Source organism: Chamaea fasciata, unplaced genomic scaffold, assembly GCF_029207755.1.
Source record: "Chamaea fasciata isolate MVZ Bird 193981 ecotype frontalis unplaced genomic scaffold, bChaFas1.0.hap1 SCAF_1, whole genome shotgun sequence".
NCBI classification, from domain to species: Eukaryota; Metazoa; Chordata; class Aves; order Passeriformes; family Sylviidae; genus Chamaea; species Chamaea fasciata.
Genome location: NW_027094086.1, coordinates 32590297 through 32602516, shown reverse-complemented (window position 1 = coordinate 32602516; position 12220 = coordinate 32590297). Strand labels below are relative to the sequence as shown.

At 43.3% G+C, this 12220-nt stretch overlaps 1 protein-coding gene across 1 annotated transcript; it reads right to left on the bottom strand.

Moving 5' to 3' along the window:
* Positions 1–928: 928 nt before the first annotated feature.
* Positions 929–10277, bottom strand: SBSPON (somatomedin B and thrombospondin type 1 domain containing). Its single transcript, XM_066180248.1, has 5 exons — positions 9940–10277; positions 3647–3841; positions 2993–3083; positions 2000–2176; positions 929–1299 (listed from the first exon to the last, which is right to left on the bottom strand). Exons 1-5 carry the CDS (start codon positions 10154–10156, stop codon positions 1182–1184), a joined length of 798 nt encoding a protein of 265 aa, XP_066036345.1. The 5' UTR covers positions 10157–10277; the 3' UTR covers positions 929–1181.
* Positions 10278–12220: the final 1943 nt, after the last annotated feature.

The window sequence follows — 12220 nt, the reverse complement described above, 5'->3', positions numbered from 1 at the left end:
TTTCCATTGTCAGACTGGTGTGAATCTAGTGACTTGAACTACCACAATACAGCATTCTTTTAAAAGTGAAATCCCTGGAATTCAGATATTTTCTGTACCTTTTTTCCTTGGCTAAGATTTTATTTTCCAAGAATCTTACAAGAAAAAGCACCTGTCTGAATTGGTCATAATAAAACAAAGTTCTCTAAGATAATTTTCCCCGTTAAAAAGGAAAACATATATTCTTGAAGTCTGAAATGTTCAGAAAGTATTAAAATTACAATGAAGTAGTAAAATATAGCTCAAAGGTTTGTTTCACAATACACCGTTATTGTGGACAGAAGCTCAAGCAGATCATCTTCCTCATTCTTGCCAAGAGACACTATGGTTTCTTCCAGCAAGTCTTTATCCTGCATGGAGATGCTGCCTGTCTTAACAGGAAATTTTCCTAACCTGCATGTCAGTCTTGCCAGGTGTTGCAGGTTCCTATGTTAATCACTGCAGATAGCATTTTTAACTAGTAATAAGTAATTTTTTTACTCTTAGCCAATGCCTTAGTCACTAAGTCTTGTCAAGGTTCATCTGCTAGAGAAGTTACACTGTGTATTATTGACATGAAGTTCTGAGGAGACCAATTCCCTAACAATGCTGACTAGGTATATGTGTTCATGAAGGTGGCTGAATATGAAAACTGCAGTGTAGAGGAAGAATACTTATGCAGCTGTAGTATAAAAAAGTGTCTAGGTGATACTAGAGAGGAACAAAGGACCTAAACTGAAATCTGTTTCAGCTCTCAAAAACTTCATTTTTATTCACTCTTGCTCTTAAATGTTGACAGTGACTATTCTCAGACTTAAAAATATTTGGCTGGCTGACTACTGAGTAGGAACAGTGCCTGTAGACAGGGCTGTGGCTAGGAAAGATGGAGAACTTCAGGAAAAGCAACTACTAGGGTTAGAAACATTAGCTCTTTAATTACAAAAGAGAAATATGGAAACATGCTTCTAGTGTTCTAATACAGAGATCATTCTTTGCATTTTATATTAAGGCAGAGAGAATTTCCTGAAATGCTTCTGCCAAAGTTCCGACTCATTTAAAATTTGTTAAGGCTCCAGAAAACGCATCAGAAATCTATAGGTTTCTTGGCATTGGTGTTAATTTTCTTATTCTTTTTGTTGCCATTTTAAATGTCTTTTAAACTTTTATGTAAAAATAAAACTATGCACCAGGGGACAGGAACAGTGTTCCAGTTGCCGGATCTTCTTCCAAGTTCCTTGGCACTGAGAGTTGCCAACTGCTTCCCAGTGTAAGATTTTATCTCTGAAACGAGACAATAAATGAGAAATTAGAGGAGTAAAAGCTGTGTATTTAGTATTACTGGATTGTGTTGTATAAAATGTTGCAGGACTGGATATTTTTAATCATGCAAGTAAGATTTTATTAAACTCATCTAGCTCTTAAAATGATTCTGGGGTAGACATTCTGTTCCTAAGTGGAATATCCAAGATGGTGGGTTAAGTAGCTGGTTGTACAGGTATTAAGTAGTATGCAAATAAATAGATGTATGGATCAAATAAAAATCAGTTCTGAATAATAAATATCTACTTTCACAATTACTTTTGTAAAAACCAGGTATATAGGCTTGAGGGGAGTACCAATTCACCACTGTTTAATCTGCAATCAGATTTGGACTATGGCAGAAAATACCTTTTTTGAGTAGAAGTGCCCACAGATGTAAAAAAGTCCTCTTCCACTACACAAATTGCTTCACTTCTTCACAACAGCGAATAAAGCATGCAAAGTACTGGACTCCTATACTGAAATTACTTCCCAATTTTATCTGGGTTTTAAAAGCAACTTCTGAGAGAAGCAACTTTAGAAGCAACTTCTGAGAACTGAAAGGGTAAAACCTTCTGACCTCTACAAAACAATTTGAGCCGTTCCGTTTTTTAGGTATAATAAATGCAGCTTTTAAAGAGATCTTGAGAAGCTTTAACTGGCATGCTGGGTTTTGGTTTACCCGCGTGCGTTGTGGCCGTCTCCAGAGCAGCGCCGCGTGGTCGCGCTCATGGCCGGGGGCTGGCAGGCGACGCACACGGTGTGTCCCTCGCGCAGGTACTGCATCCAGCGTGCGAACGGACGCGCCTCCAGAGCACAGTGCTGGGAAAGAGACTCTGTCCTGAACTCCACACAGTATCTGCCCAGAAGGAAAAGCACCAAAGTATGAGAGATGAAGCATGAGCTAGGTAGGCACTTTGAAAGGATTTACATATCGTAAGGGTGCTGTTTGTGAAGTGCAAGTTAGACATCAGCACTGATAACAAATCTCCTTCTGACCCTAACCCAATCAGCAGACTCTTAAAAACATTCTGTAAACTATTTCTCATTCTATGCCCCAGTCCAGTGTTTTATGTATAACTTCACTTTCTGGTAGTGTTCTGTATTCTTAAATTATTTTGAAAAACATCTCAGTAACCCATATTTTTTCTTCTGTGCTGCTGAAAGAAAAAGAGACTTTAAGAATATCAATGAGTTTTATTGTTCTAGGGGAAATAGCATAGGACAAAGCATTATGAGCATTACAGACCCAGTAATAACCTAATTTAAACTTCATTACCATCTCTACTGGTAACTAAACAATTTTTTTATTGCTTGTGTCAAATAGTTTTTTTAAAAAAGGTCTCTTGAGACCAATCCCATTCAGCCCACTTTGTTCAGAGACCTACATCTAATTTCTCAGACTTACACTTAGGATATGTTCAGCTTTGTTTTAGCACTGTTTGCTGTTTGCTTTCAAAAGCAGCTATCATCAGATTTGCCATGATTCCAATGTCTAATTCAGGACAATTAGTATGTAATAAACATCTAGAACATGCAAATAAACTGCAGGAGAGAAAATCAGTACAAGCCATAACTTATTGTTTAATAATTGCAAATTTAATTGCATTTTTCTTTGTAGCCAGCTGTTTGCTCCTGAACAAGATGACCCACATACATATGATAAATAGATTACCCTGCTGCTTCTTTGTCTGAAGGCTGGAGAGAAGATGCTGCTCGTCTTTTTCTTTCTTTACCGTATTCAGAGGTAGTTATGAAAGCAGGGACTGGGGGGAAAAAACAGTTACGGTAAAACAGCAAGGCACAGCTGAGTCATATTTCAATTACTGTAACAGTGGGTGAATGAATCAAGAGCTTGTGGATGGTGATGCTGGCTCACTTTATTGAAAAAGTGATAAAATGTTGGCAACACTGGACTTCAACCCCATTCCCTACAGCTAAGCTCTCTATTCAGAAGAAAAATATCTAACAATGTATGCCATCTAGTCAGTGAGGAAATAGGATGTGCTGGAATCCTACAAGGAGTACTGTTTCCTGTTTCATACTGAATTTGTGTTCAAACTTCACACAGATAATTTCATACTTACATCCAACTGAAGGAATGCATGCAGCTTAGTTCTTTCCATAACAGAAATTAAAAAAAGCCAGAGTAGGAAAACAAATTATTGAATAAAAAGCAATATGACAGTAGAAAGTAACGTTCTAAATTATAATTTTAACCAGCTAAGTGCAGATAAATGCTTGGTTTTTTGCTGTTCATTGACATCAGGAAAATATATGAAGGCTGTGATGGACACATTGTACAGCAGAGAGATGAAATTGAGAGTACCATGTTCATGGCCACAGTCTTCCCCCTGGTAAGTCAGGTATTCCAGGCAGCCAGCCTTCTCCTCCAGAGCTGGACACGGCACCCCACCGTTTTTAGGTTCCTGTTGCACATAGCGCCTACGGATCCGCAGCCCAGGATGACACTGCTCTGCACAGCCACTCCAATGACTCCACTCCCCCACAACACAGGGAATAGCTGCAAAGCAGTATTAAAACATTATTAGTAGTCAAGACTTCTGTTTTATCCTAATTGCTCTCAGAAGCTTGAGATAATATGATTATATTGAGGGGCTTTTCGTTTGGTTTGGTTTTTTTTTACTTTCTCTTTTCTAACTTTATTTTTATGGGTTTAAACGCTCTTCCAGGATTTTGGATAATCAAATTGAAAATTCAAACTTGCCTGCAATGCTTGACTCCCTATTCCAACCCTTGTCCACAAAGAAACAGCCCCTGATCAAAATCTCTCACTACAGCTGTGGGGTTCTCCTGAATCCTCTTCTAAAGCATAAAGCATTAGCCTCAAAGGAGAACAGCTCATGGATTATCTACATCAGACTGGTCTGACTTTCCTTGGCAGTTCCTGCACCACTAGATTTTGTTTAAAGGCTGGAACATTAAGTAGCGGCACGCTCGATTCCCTTCAGATCAATTACTAACTCCTTTTTCCTCAACACTGAACTGTATCCACTGCCACAGCCTTGTTTCCCTGTTTTAACACAGGTCTGCACCTTTCCAACTACAGAACAACCCATAGGATATTTGAATTTCAGTTCTCATGGATCACAAACTTCCTCTGAACTTAATCAAAAATTTTGGGGAAAGTACCATTATTTTTAAAGTAAACTTTGAATAATAAGAAACTGCATTTACCTCAGGCAGGGGAAGAAAAGGTTTTGCGATGTTATTCCCAGAATACAAAACCAGGTGATAGATACATTATTCCTGAGTGAGAAGCTTCACTTTATTTTTCCATTAAAACAATATGCAACTATAGAGATCACACAGCCATTTCACATCTCCATGAAACTGCTTTCCTCAGCCTCATCTCCAAGAACATCAAGTCCCTGCTTTTGAAAACTGTACGACCTAAAAGTTGTCCCTTTAGCAGTAAGAATGAATACTACAGGTTTTCAAAACTGTACTGCAGGCTGAGCTCCAAGGGTTTGGAGTAGGATGACCTCTGCATGCTCACTGATGGAACAAATGCAATCCCTCCACCTGGGAACTTCAAATCTGCACAGTCTTGGCAGGAGGAGCAGTGAAAGAGCAGGTAAGAAAAATGTCTCACACACAGGCATGCATCAAGTGGAAGAATTCTCTGAGGATAAACAATCATTTCCCTACAGGAGTCATCCTCCATTTGTGGCCTACAAGGACATTTAATCTGACTGGTGATCAATTTCCAGTAGCCTTTTCTCCTGGAGGCCACCTGGTAGGTGCCCCAGGTTAGAGAATGGTACAAAATACACATTATCATCAGTGGGTGGGCTATCTTAAACTGGTTCTGGATTGTTTTGGGTCATGCTCCTCATTATCTAGTTAAATAAAACTTTTTCATTTCCCATGTGTACTATTTCTCATTGGCTTGTAATGGAACATAGCACATGCTTTCGATTTTTTTTCTGCATTTCCGATTACAATTTAAATCCCCAAGAAGCTTTACAGCTTAACCATGAGTTACATCCTTGTATCAGCATTGCAGGAAAGCGATGGGACCAAACTAGTCTTTCAGGATAATACTTTATGCCCTCTGGGATTCTGCCAGTATAAGACATTGGGAAGAAAGAGTAGAATGTGATAACCTCCTTGAGGTTTGTGACTCTTCTCATAAAACATAGAAATTGCAGTGTTTGCTCTGTCATTACATGTCTAATTTCTTGGATGACTACCAATATCATAAAGAAGATAAAACCTCGGAAAGAGGCTACTTGGCAGATGTCCTTACCACCAATCTACTAAAATTCCCTTCCTCTGTTCTCACTGTGCACCAGCTGTTCCGACCAAACTCGCCCACTTTTGAGTGCTCTGACAGCACCAGGTGTCTTGTGGCTGAGGATGCTGCATCCCACACCCTAAGGAATACCACTGAAACAGAACCACAGGGCTGCCCTGGTTGTTGGGCCACCAATTGTTCATCATGTTCAATGACTAGTATTCTCCGGTGTTCTCCTCCAGTTACTGATAAATACCTTCCCAGACAGCTCCTGAGTATGATTTGTATAAAACAGTGCTGGAAAATCACAGAAAAAGCTCCCATTTGCCACATGCGGACACCTGACACTGCATCACCAGGCACTGCCCTCAGACACATCCAGGTAGCCCAAAGTACATAGCACAACCTCTGTGACTGTGAAGGCACCACACTGACATGTTGCAGTACAGCCCTCAGACTGTTTGTCCCAAGAATTGCGAACTTGAAAAGAAAACCAGTGATAGTAATAATGTCTTAGACCCCACCATGAGATAGCCAGGATAAGTGCTAAATGTAGTATGGACCTCAGTCTTTGCCACCAGGCTGCAGAGACCAAACACAGTCCTTGACCCCATCTGATTTAATGATACAAGCACAGACTTCAATGCCCGATCACACCTCTTAGTTCTACCCACATATCCAAAGAACAGTGTCTATCTAGCCTGTTCCCTTATCTATTGATTCTCTTCCAAGCTGGCTGCATGAATGACTTGCACAAATAAGAATTTCCACAGAACTTTAATCCTATATTAGCACCTTGATATGCAGATAACATGAAGTCTAACATCACATTTTCCATGAAGAAGCCCCCAAAGGGACTGAGTAACTGCATAACAAATAAAGCTATGACTTCATGTCTTACTGGAATCAAACCAAGCCGACAGTTAAATATTGGTCATCTCCAGAAATACATGGTAATTTTATGGTTACCAAGATTTAGAATGAGAAGGATGAATTGCCCTAGTCATGTGGAAAAATAAGAATACTGGGTTGCTAGAATGGAATTTAGGCAATGGGATAATACTGTCGCTTTTTAAGTCAGTGCCCAACAAGTATTAAGGGACAATAGACTGATTTTGTGCCTTGTTGGAAAGATGTCAAATTCCCCAGCATGACAGAGATGGAGTCCATGAGCTGACATAAAAGGAATGGTGCCATCTCTTGACACACAAAAAGAAGCATCAGGGACCCATACCTACATCTTTATAGATCCATCTCTGTGTTGCTATTTGCTCAGCTTAGTTAACACAGCAACATCAAATGATGATTCATTGAAACAGTAAGGAGGATGGAAGTCAAAGGAAACTGAAAAATGGAACTTGGTCTCAAGTACCTACCAAAATGTGGAAGCTAACGAGACACTTGGAATTTAGAAAATACACAAAAAGATTACATTGCTATCTTAAGAAAGACAGCTTGAGTAGCCAAAACCTTGTTTTTGTCTTCCATTTGCGGCAGTATTTCTGAGTCGAACTCTATTTAATTTTTTTCCATCTCTGGAAAAAGAAAAATGGAGGACTGTAGTATGTTCATTGTACAACATATATTGTAATGTATAAGGATCTCTGAATTTTCTCAGCGTAACCACTTTGATTCAAATGGTGAGCTGATTCTTTTCTCAGGCTTTCTCATTGGACAGCAGTTTCTATTTAAAATGCTGTGTACAAAAATATTCTTTCTTCAAAAATATTCTTCATTTATTCAAAAATATTCTTCTGTGTGAGAACTATAAGAAAGTTTAGTTAAAAACTCTTGAACTTGTGTTCAGCAGTCCATGAGCTTCTGCTGAGCCATCTATTTATAAAGTACCAAACCTACAATGATTTTTAGGCATGACAGAATTTAACCCTGCTGCTGGCAGCTTTAGGATGTTTGCTCTTCCAGTGGTTTCTTTTATTTTGGAGCATTGTTTTTGTATGATTCCTAACATCTCTTGCATCCTAGCACCTCTTGATTACTCACTCTTTAGTCACTTCACACTTTCCCCAGAGAAAGTCATTTTTTTGGGAAAAGTCCCCAAAAAATGTAATTTCTGCAGGTGCTGAAATCATGAGTTGCAAACAGATTGACAAACAAGCTGTAGCATGAGAACCATTGATCACTTTTATTCACATTTCTATTTTAAAGTTTTGAACTCTACATTCTAAACAGTGAACTATGCCAGTGAACACCCCTGGTGTCACTAAATACTTAGACAGACTTTAGCAAGACTCAATGGGGAGACCTCAACATCCAATAGGAACAAAGAAGACTAAAACTTTCAGCCATACTTGTGAAAATTGATACAAACTTCCACTGGAACTATTTGGAATTCCTGCTTATACAGAATACAAGTTAATAACTGCTTGCCATAGAAAGTACACATGATCATTTGCCTTTAAAAGAATGACTTCTTCTAAATTTAGCTTTTGGATGTGTGAGTTCTATGACCACCTTGCTAGGGTGCCTAAATTCTGTCCTCCCATGCTACACCCATCAATGCAAAATGTGCTGTTCCCACCGTTGGTGTTTGCATTAGTGCCCGCACAGCCGGGCAGCGAGGCAGTGCAGGGAGTCAAACCAGACAGAAACAGGCAATAGAGAAAACAGAAATGGTTCCCTGTGTGTTTAAGTCCCAGAACTGGGCCACCAAAGACCAGAAAACCCCAGCTTAGGTACAGGAGAGGCAGCGAGACAGGGAGGCTCCACTGGGACTCCACCTTCCTGACTCGATCTAGGGCACCCACTGCCCACACAGGGTACAAGCGGGGTGTGCTTACACTGTAGGCAAAAAATGCCTTTTGAGGCAATCACCACGGAGCCTGGGACAAAAAATATCAGCTTGATAACAGCAGGGCATCACTCATGCCAGAAATCACTCCAGAAGTCACGGCAATGAAAGTATTTAAATTAGAACTTCTCAAGCACAATCTTGAGCTTCTTTTTGAGGGATTTCAGCTCTGTTTTAATGCTAATACTGTGCATGTTTATCAGCTCTCTCCTTTTATGCTTGAATATTAAAAATAATTTCATTTACTGAAAAGATGCAATATGCTGTGGCTGTATGACAAGTATCTTTGCCAGTTCTCCCTCTACTGACTTTCCCGAATGAAAGAACAATGTATTTTAAAAATGCTAATTTCAAAACTGCTACCTTCTGTCAGACTTTGTGGTGCATTTTTTTCCCTTCTGTTACTCTGAAGAGATTATTTAGCTGTGGGAGAGCTGACCATATTTCTTCTAGAGACCTACGGTCACAGTTCTGCTCTGCTGAGCTCTTCTGTGCAGTTTTACATCCCTTAGGATGGGTCTACACCATCCAAGAGTCATACTCCCCCTTCCCAATCTCGGCAGGTGTAAACCAACTTGGGTCCCAAAGCTCTGTGGCTGTGTCAGCATGGCACTGAGTCTGCTAAATACACCCTAATTAGCAGGACTGTGCAGCAGAGGCTCATGACTTTTTGGCTGTAGGCTGGCATGTGTCCAACCAGCTGGGAAGAGACATTAAGCTGACTGAGTACTAGTACTGCACCTGCAAAGCAAGGTTTGCGTCCTGCACCACAGGCACAAGAGAGGTCGGTCAAATTGTGAAGACTGCAGAGGGTAAAAATCCCACAGAAAGAGGCGCAGCGAATACCTACAAAGCAGATATTCAGTTTGATAGAACTGGGCTACTTTCCCCTCCTTGCCATTGCTCACTGGGAGACCGTGCCATCCCCCGAGGGCTGGCAAAGGACCCTTTCACTCATGCTTATTTTAAAGCCTTCGCCTTCACAGTAAATTCTTGCGGATTCATGCTCCTAGACAAAACCTCACCGTGGGGACTTCCCCAATTATTTCATAGATATTTGTTGGTCAGGATGTGAGGAATCAGCTGAGAGACACAGGCGGTGCTAAATTAATGTCCCTGGCTGACTCTGTAATCGGACAGCCCCCCCTGCAATCAATTTGTGTTTGGGACTTGCCTGAGTGAAAAGTAAGTAACATAACATTTTAGAGGGCAATAACTTCAGACTGTCACTGTACTGCAGCTGATCCGGAAACCTTTTCTCTCTGGTGAGAGAAAAGTCTGTCTCCCTCGCTGAGCCTGCCGCTAACCCTGGCGCTCCCCCAGCCTGGTGCCTGTTCATGCCCTCGCCCCGGGGCTGGGGAAGGGAGAATCTGCCCCTCTGGCAGCCCTGAGCCCAAGCCCGCACGCCCCACTTCTGAACCCAGCGAAAAACCTCCGCCCGGCGCAGCCCCGGCAGCAGCTCCCGACCTCGGAGGGAGGGCCGGGCCGCGGGCTCCCTCCGGCCGCCCTCCGCCGCGCCCCGCTCGCCAGGGCCGGGGGCAGACGCACCTACCCGGGCACGCCTGGCCGTGGTCGTGGCAGCAGTCCCCGGTTCGCCGGCAGTCTCCGTCGCAGTAGCAGGTCCCGTAGCCACCTCCCGCCCTCCATCCCTCGCCGACGCAGGCGGCATCCCGACCCTGGCAGCACTTTCCCTGGCAGCTGCCCCCTGCCCCGCTCCCGGCCCACAGCAGCCCCAGCCACAGCGCTCCCGACAGCGCCGTGCCGCCCATCACCGTCACACCGACCACCGCCACACCGACCACTGCCACACCGCCACACTGCCACACAGCCACACCGACCACCGCCGCGCCGCCCCGACGTGCGGGCCCGCCACCGCTGCTCCCCGCTCCACCGCCGGCACCCGGCGGAGCGGAGCGGAGCGGGGCGGGCTGGGCCGGCGGCGGGGGCGGGGGGCGGCCGGCGCGGCCCTGCCCTGCCCTGCCCTGCCCGGTCGGGCAGCGGCACAGCGGCCGCGGCAGAGCTTCGGGGTGCGGGGGCAGCGGCAGCTGAGGCGGGTACGTGTCCCCGGGGGTGTCCTGCCAGGTGGTGGGTGTTTCCCTCGGGATCCGCATGGCAGAACAGCTGGCCATGTCACACTGCGATGTTCTGTATCAGGATGCCCTGCACGGCAGGACCCGTGTCCTACCCTGCAGGACTCCCACAGCTATGACCCTCGTAGTGATGTCCTGCACAGGGATGGCCCGCACACCGTGACCCACACTGCCATGTCCCACACTGCAGGAACTTACACAGCGATAACCTTCAATGTCCTCCCATGGCAGTGTCTCCCTCATGATTATGACCCTTACAGCAATGTCCCCCTCAGCAATGTCGCACACTCCAGCAATGACCCCCCACGCAATGTCTCACATGGTGATGTCCCTCCCACAGAGCCATGTCCTGCGCAGCAGTGTCCCATGCAGTGATGAGCCACTGAGCAATGTCCTTCACAGTGGTGTCACACAGCCACGTCCTGCACAGGACCGATCTGCACGGCAACATCCCGACCAGCAGTGTCCCGCACAGCTGTGAACGGGCCAGCCATTCCCTGTACAGTGGTGACCCGCATCACAGTCACCCACAAAACTGTTCCAGAGCATCCCCAGCCATCTCCACACAGCCCCGTGGGTGGGAACAACCTGGTGCCACTAGCCGTGGTTTATTGGTACAGGCACTTTCTCATTTCAGGGCATGTCCCACACAGTGTTTGCATGTGTAATGTTTTTCATTTTTGTTCTTTTTTTTTTTTTTAATCTGTTTCCAGAACAGAAAAGAAGCTGTAGTTGCAGGTGCACAAGAAAAGCAAGATGGATTTCCAAGTAACTTCTTCGTAACAAGTGGTTTGGATTTTAGTTTTCAGTTCACTTCAATGCTAAGAGGTTTTCAGGATTAATGGAACCTGATAATTTTAGCCAAAAGTCAAATCCCAAAAGCAAGTAGTGAGGTGTCTGCAAAAATATGTTAGATTTCCACACTTCAATTTGCAGATAGCTACTAACGCAAGAGACATCTGGTCTTCCAAAGCTGCCTACGAGGGGAGGTAACAGTTTATTTTATTATCTACTACATGTGGGTACTTGGACCTTCTGAGACAGCTCAGGCCAGACAGAGTTTAATTTCTTCTAGCCATCAAACATTACTGTTAAAATGTTGTTTAAATCCCTGAGGATTGGGTCTGGTCTGTTATCCAGTGTGCCACTAATGAATTTACTGGCATTCTGCCAGCCTAAAACTTGAACTCCTGAATAGCAAATGTTGGGAGAGTTCCTGGGGTGGGTGAGAGGAGACCAAGACTTGCAGCTTGCCTTGGTAAAAGCTGCGTGAGGGAAGGAATGCCTCTTTATTTTTTCCTTTCCTTTATTGTATTCCTGTGCTTCACCTGAAAGGCAAAATATTAACAAATAGCAGTAGAAACTACCTTTGTAGGTGGATAAATTGTGTGCAGATGACTTATGCCGAAAGGAAAAGTCAATAAAACTTGGATGAGTCTGGAACAGGTCAAAGAGGGGCTTTCTCTTAGTGGATATGTTTATAGAAGAAACAAGAAAATATGTCTTCAATAGTCTAGTAAAAGAAAACAGAATTCAAATGAAAAATGTTACAATTTCTAGTAGACAGAGTAAAGCAGATTCTTCGGAGCAACCAGGAAAAATAGAATCTTAATTAAAGGAGAGAACAAGCTCACCCAGTTTGTTCCAGTGAATACTTTGTTTTTTTTCTTTTAGTTAATTCCTTTCTATTAGACGTAGCACTAGGTATCTAAGAAGGACAAAGAAACACAGTGATGTGTTCTT